Below are 7,447 nucleotides of genomic sequence, written 5' to 3' on the forward strand. Positions count from 1 at the left end.
CCCCCTATAAACAAAAAACCAGGCTACACCCATGTCCCTCACCCCCTTAAAAGTCTATGTAGGTTGTAAACGCGGTTCATAAGCAAATATTAAAACGTCAAAATTTGAAAAACAGAGATAAAAACTACACTACTGAAAAAACATTAAGTTTATCTCGGGTTCTATGAAAGGTATTAGAAAACTACCGTTTTGATTCATATTACGGACACTTAAGGACTCAGGGAAATATAACTCAGCATAGAGCATACAAAATAAATCATTCTGTATGATTCCTTAGCGCTATCGAGCGTCGGAAGCCCTTTACTTTCGAACGGTGGGTGAAGAATACGCTTCCGCAACTTCAATAATTTTAAATAAATCAAAATGAGTGGCCTTTTCATGAATCTTATTCCGGACGCTTCCTCACTTTTGCCTCATATTCCGGACACTTTGAATCGAATTCCGGACAGCTCATGATAATAACTAATGGAACAGTCAAATCATCAATCGAAGTCGTTGAACCACCAAAGAAACATCTAAGGTAGTTGGGCATTATAAATTTTCAAAGATATTTAGGGAAAAAGTTTACTAAAACGAGCCTTAAAATTGAGAACTTTTGAACAGCAAAAATTGAAACATTTCGCGTGAAATGTTTCCCATACAAAGTAGAGTGTCCGGAATTTGAAGCTCCGTAATATGAATCAAAACGGTATGAAGTGTACTATTTTACTTTCCACAGGAACTCCAAAAAAAAATCGATACTTTGTGGTAACAAAATAGTTTAAGTACAAACATATTTGTAGTTCGATAATTTTTATTTTCGATGATTTTTACAGTACGAGTCGTACATTTCGCTCCGGCAGAAAAGTTTTTGAAAAGCTGCTGAGTTCATATTCGGGATGTATCGTATTATAGTGCTTCTTACTGCAAAGTTTCAGACATTTCGCCCGAAAAAAGACAATGTGAATCATGGAAATTCCCAAGTAGTTCTTTACCCTACGGACTTTACAACAATTATTATTAACAATTTTTTTATCAATTCTTTTCTTGTGTGATGCCTATACTATCTCTCACCTAAGGGAAGAACATCAAACAAAAATGGACTGCGACACAACTATAAACAAGAGATACCAAATAAATTAAAGTCCATTTATTTATATGTACATCTCTATTACACAGCTTTTTTACACTAAAATAAATACATTGTCATCATTCCCTTCTCCCTCTTTGACTAGAGCCCATCATATCACATTCTGAACATTTTGCTGTCGCCACCCATATCGCTATCACCAAATTCGACCTCGTACAGTAGTTGCTGGATTTTGAGCTTCAACAGAGCATTCTTTTGCGTCGACAACCTTTTGAGTACAGGTGCACAACTCAGCAGAAATCTTTCATCTGGATCGGTAATGGAAGCCGCTTGGCATGTGATTTCCGACATTTTCTCCGTTGGTTCTACCTTCGAGAGGGTTATGGCCTCACCAACTACCTCCTCCTCCTGACTCAGATCCAACTCATGTCCCTCTTCGATCATAGTGGTTGACATCGCTTCTTGGTCGCCCTCTATGTTTTCCATGTGATTTTCTTTTGCTGCGATTGCGAACGTTGCAGCTGGAGCTTCTTCGACTTCTTCGTAGATGTATTCGGTATTACCGTCGTCGTACTGCTCTTCGACACCTTCGTCACACGTTAGATACTCCGACTGATCGGTGGTGACGTATTCCTGGAAATGAATGGTGCGAGTGGATTCCGGTACAACAGTTTCCTTATCGCTGGCAGAGTCGGTCTCTGAAATTCTGAATATTGGTTGATGAATGACCACGACTGGATTCTAAGGTAAAGAAGAATGCATACCCGTAAAGCTCAACGTGACCACGCAGAAAGCTCATCTGCTCATAGTAGACCCATTTCTTACGCTTGAGATTCGGCATGGTGGTCGCCAGAATTTCTTGACGAAAGTACTTGATAAATGTGTCCCGTAAACTTTTCCATCGCTTTTTGCAATCCTCCACTGTAAAGATAAATATTGTTGTAACAAAGATAGTTACTTGCGCCAGGCATATTGGTTTCATGTACGTGTAGGCCAAGATGTCCCATAATGTTAAATGTTACATAAATAAGTTACACCCCCTAAATTTGTTCATTTGGACCCTCAGTTCATGTCCATGAATTTCTGCCTTTATTGATTAGAAGATTCTACAATCAATAAAGAAGTGATTGCAACAAACCGAATGTCAAAGATGTAATGCAATGATTTTGAAAATTTGTAAAACGATCATGATTGAAAAGCATCTTGTTCCAGGATGATGCCATCGTATCACGGAATAATCAACGTTTGAAGGAACAAAACTTATTCCATCCGATGGAAGAACATATTCAAAGGTTTCCCTAGGATCTGTCCACTATGGAACTCCTCTGAGCTCTGGACATAATTCCAATATATTATATAACGAACCCTGGTCATGTATTTCACGCATAACAAAAATGTTCAAATACAAATTGAAAAAATCTATTTGTGAAACACAAAAATATGTGGCTTTTTTTATGTAGGTACAACTACTTTGTTTCTAAACGAAAAGGCTTCTTGTTTGCTGTAGTTTCTTCTCTATTGATTCAAGAATCTTCAAACCCAAAAATTAAATAAATTCATCGACTAAAGCGCCACCTATAGTCGAACATGTAATTCAATCCGTTTTTTCCATGATTGACCGCCCGCAGTTGCTACTCTTTTATTTCAAGAAGAGCTGTACTAGGGCTCATTCATTTATTTCATAACGCTGAAATTGGCCTTTTTGGACACCCACCACCCCCTTGTAACACTTTTTGTATGAATATCATACAATTTTTGTATGGGCCGTAACATGGTTGGGACACCCACCCACCCCCTCAAGCGTTATGAAATTTGTGAATGGGCCCTTACACATGGAACCAACAGACACTACTCAGGATCAGTAGCATCCTCCACAAAGACAATGTGTAAGAACTGGTGCTTTTTTTATTATAACAAACAATAACGACGCCGGCTGCATCCGAATGCAGGTCAATTTGGGAATGGGAAAGGAATGTTGCGCGTTACTTGCTTTAAAGAAGCCGTTGAGTCCTCTGCACTTCCACTAGTAAACCGTGGGAGTTTGGATATGGGAAAGGGTTGGGTAAAAAAGATTCGTGAACGCATTGTATGTCGAACAAGTGTTCGTCGCTAGCCCCCACAGGAGCAAGTGACAAGATCAAAGAATCAAACACTACTCTACTCCTTTTTCACATCAACCTCGTTGGTCGACTTTCTCCATACAAACTACAAGCTCTTTTAGATTCCCACCCTTTAGAGTAGACAGATTTCGCTCAAATTTTCACAGCAGCTACTGGATTTCTAAACTAACGTATTTGGAAAGTATAATTTGCGGTTTTTACGTTTTTTTATATAAAATGGGCCTCCTTAATACAAAGTGCCTTAATACGCATGTAGCGAATTCCCGCAAACGTTAATGTATTAGTGAGAATAGAATTTCAAATTGTATGGGAGTATAATCTTTTCAATAAGTGTATCAGAAATTAGGACTTCAAACATGTAGCCCAACATAATTATATTATTATTACGTTGTTTTCTCTGGCACATATACCATAAAACTGAATAAAAATCAGTTGGAAATAAATTTCACGTAAGCTGGAATTCACTTCAAGCCAATTGCATACGTTAGATTAATAATTCTTGTACGCAAAAATTAGATGATTCAAGAAAAAAAAAGCTAAAAATCGAAATACAGGTTGAGAATAAAAAGAAAATATAACTAACGAGGAATCCATTACCTGTGTATTAAGGTACTTTGACCTTAGTAATGCTGTGTGCGTTTAAAACGTAAATATCAAATGCGGGAACATCAAACGCGGTAAGGTTTTCCACACTAAATGCGGTGTCAAAGATAGCTTTTCTTTGCTAAGTTGGCGGTGATATTTATGCTCGTTGCCAGGTGTCCTTTGATTATTTTGTTTAACCACATTTGAAGCACAGTTAGTCAAGATTTGCAGCTCAAATGCAAACAGCAATATACACATTACATGAACCCTAAGATTACGAAGCGGCGCTCCACGATGCAGCTACGCTTCGAAATCGAATGTTACTAAGTTCAAATAATTACCTCTCACGCCGAGAACGTCGGCAATATCCACCCATGCATTGTCCGTTGCCCCGGGTTTCCGATAGGCCTTCAGCGATTTGTCATACAGCACCGGATGCAGTTTGACCTGATTAATTAGATACTCCTCCTGGACACTTTTGGTGAGCAGCGATTGGCGTCGCCGCTGCTGCTGTTGTTGATGCTGCTGTTGCAGCAGTTGTTGCTGGTTCATGCCTCTCAGTCAATCAAAACTAACCTAAAACACAGTAAAATGGTGAAATACAGCAGAGAAATTCAAGTTTTTCCATCGAAAATCGGCAAAAATGTTAAAAACAAATCATCAAAATATTTTCAAATTTTCTCACCTCAAAGCGCCGAAGCAAAACTGCGCACGGGCGAAAAGTGATGCTCCGCTTGACGTCTACAAACTGACGGCTTGCTGCGACTTTTTTTCTTTCTTCGATGCATGAATGCGACGGATAGCGAATGTGCCCAGTGGGGAATAAACTACAGTCTGTTACGTTGCGATGATAGCGCGCGAAAATTCCAATTGGATTTTGTTCGATCGAGCGGCTACAGCTGTGCCACGTGCTTGACTTGAAGTAGTCAAATGCTTTCAAATTAACAAAAATGTTAACTTTCATTCAAGCCTCGTTCGCCTAAAAATGGAAACTCTATTCAATGAAAACCAATTGTATTATCACCATTACACAAAACAAGTTGTTTTTTCTTAAACATATCCATTTTTTCTTGTTCAATCAACGTTGGAGCCAACAGTGATCCACAAAAATTTAGAAATGCTTATTCAGCATTTACGTAACAGAGTTGTAGTAAGAGAAATCGTACACGGGAAAAAATTCTGTGGTAAAATTTACTATTGTAGCTGACTACGCCCATTCTTAAAACTACCATGGATTTTCAGAACAATTTACCATGTTTGTAGTACATTCTACCACATTACTGGTACATTTGACAGAAATCATTTTCGTCCATCTGATTTCGACTACAGACATGGTAAAATCAAACACATTTCTGGACTGCTGAAAATTGCCGGTGCGAGCGCTTAAGTTAACCCCCTAAAATGGTAGTTTTTACCGCACATTTTTTTTACGTGTAGAAAAAGTGTTGCACATATGGTCGGTATTCAGACAGACTGGACTAAGTGTTTTTTGATAGTCTCAGGAAAAAGTTCACCAGGCATTTGAATGATTTGCATTATTTGCTGTAATAATGTATTTTATCTTTTATGATACTTCTGTATCAAAAAATCAGAATTGATAATGTCCGAGATGTCCAAAATATCATCTGGTCTGGTCTGTCTGAACACCGACGATATTGTAATTTTTACTTAAGAATATCAGGATACAGAGAAGCAATATTCGTTCAACTTAATTTCAATCACAAACAAAGCTTCCCCCGGAAATTTTTCATGATTCTAGGTATGCGAATAAAATAAAATCAAATTAACACGATGCTTGATTATACTGAATATCTCAGGTGTTGAATTGAAGGCTAGAATAAGGTAGACAACAGTTCGATTGCGGCAAGATTTCATTTTGAGATTTATAGTCTAATTAAAATCAAACGTTAAACATTTCATTGGCGTACCTACTATTCAAATGTAAAACTTTAACTTCAAATTAGTTTTGGGCCAGTTTCAGATCAAAATTTTGTGTGTATTTTTATGCAAACATCATATTACGATCAGTAAAAAAAATTTCTGTCACAAAAATACTAACAAGTCTTCAGCTTGAATGGGGTTTTAGTTCTCTAGATTTTTACTCCTGAAGATATGTTGTATGGCTTCGATGCTTTCTCAACTTAGCTCGTATCTGCTTAGTAAATTGCAGCTACGCCTATATGATGTATATTTATCTTTTCGATTTGTATAATCCAAGTGTATGTTTATAATATTGGCTGTTTTTATATAGAGGGGTGTCAGAATTTCTGACCTTTATGGTCATAAAGCGAATTTTACTGAATGTTTTATATTAAAACGATTTTATTATTTTCATTACTCGCGCCCCATCCGTTGCTCATAATCGTTTTAAGAAATTCTAATTTTTGAATTATGATAAATATCCGAATCAAAAGATCGTAATCAATGTAGATGCAGCATTAGAACTCTACAATATTTAAAATAAAGCGGAACATCAAGTTTTACCATAAATTTAAATCGTCATTTTTGCAAAACGCACGACTCAATTTTGTGCAGCCTGCGTAGGGTTTCAAGATTCTTCTCATATTTGGCCTGTTTACTATTCCACCAACTTGAAGTTGGAGCATATCAACAACTTTTTTGGTTTAGCTTGGAGCTATTTTTTTCGTACTAAACTATTTCGATTCTTCTTAATTATTAGTCATTCAAAATCTATATCTGGGATGTTTTACAGCTAAATAATAGGTACTGTCGATTGAAGTTTTGATAAAGGATAAACATATTCTGCAATTGATTGTAACTAAAAAAAAATGATTTGAGTTTCATTATAAAAAAGCATGTTCATGAGATTAATATTGTTGAGATTGCATTAACTTTTTTACGCTGACTTCCTTCAATATTCTGCATGAATAAAAGTCATTGTCAAAAGCTTAATTTTCAAACATAATATTTCTGAATCATAGAATAATAGGGTGATTTATGGCTTCGGCACCATTCTACTATTATCGGCAATCAAATTTCAAACGTCAAATACGCAATATGTTTCTATCAAAACACAACAATGAAAACATTCAGTTATATCTTCGATCTGTCATCTCCCCGCTGACGAAATTTCCTAGACTGTACATACAATTTCGCCAGAGAAGTCATCAATTCAAATGAATACCACTCGAAATGCGACTGATTTGGAGCTGCCGAACAGATTCGCCTGCAGCTCTTATGAGAGAGCTGCCGAAGAGTTGTAAAAACGTTTCTACAAAGCTTTTACCAAGTCTGTCGGTGTAAATCGACAGAGGATACATAAATGTAAACAGACAAACACGTAATTTATCTACTGATGTCCGAGAAAGTTGCAAAAGAAGCGCGACATCGGCTTAGACTACCGAAAGTACATAAATTCCCCTATTATCCCAGAATTTAACCAACTTTTACTTAGAAATGTATCCAACTTCTAGGAGTAATAAACGCATAATCCTTTGCAGGATTATAAAAAACAGACAAGATTGTCGCAAAGTCTTGAACAGGATTCGCCAAGAATTCTGGACATTATTTTCACGGAGAGACAGCATTCTCAAAGAATCTTCAACAGGATTCCATAGACTTCTGACCAGGATTTTCATCGAATTCAATATATACTTTCCAAAAACTCAAACAAAGGTTGGAAAAACCTGCCTTTTGGTACTACTTCCAAATT

The 7,447-nt window shown here is 36.8% G+C and overlaps 1 protein-coding gene across 2 annotated transcripts; it reads right to left on the bottom strand.

Annotated features, from left to right (window-relative positions):
* Positions 1–1,043: 1,043 nt before the first annotated feature.
* LOC5573076 lies at positions 1,044–4,551 on the bottom strand. 2 transcript variants are annotated; one of them, XM_021846446.1, is made up of 4 exons: positions 4,460–4,551; positions 4,116–4,350; positions 1,834–1,990; positions 1,044–1,775 (listed from the first exon to the last, which is right to left on the bottom strand). In XM_021846446.1, exons 2-4 carry the CDS (start codon positions 4,324–4,326, stop codon positions 1,226–1,228), a joined length of 918 nt encoding a protein of 305 aa, XP_021702138.1. In that variant the 5' UTR covers positions 4,327–4,350; positions 4,460–4,551; the 3' UTR covers positions 1,044–1,225. The 2 variants fall into 2 exon arrangements, with proteins under 2 accessions (XP_021702138.1, XP_001660707.1); XM_001660657.2 differs by lacking the exon at positions 4,460–4,551 and having other exon boundaries at positions 4,116–4,442.
* Between the last annotated feature and the right edge of the window lie 2,896 nt (positions 4,552–7,447).

The sequence above is a fragment of the Aedes aegypti genome, chromosome 2 (assembly GCF_002204515.2).
Source record: "Aedes aegypti strain LVP_AGWG chromosome 2, AaegL5.0 Primary Assembly, whole genome shotgun sequence".
Lineage (NCBI taxonomy): Eukaryota > Metazoa > Arthropoda > Insecta > Diptera > Culicidae > Aedes > Aedes aegypti.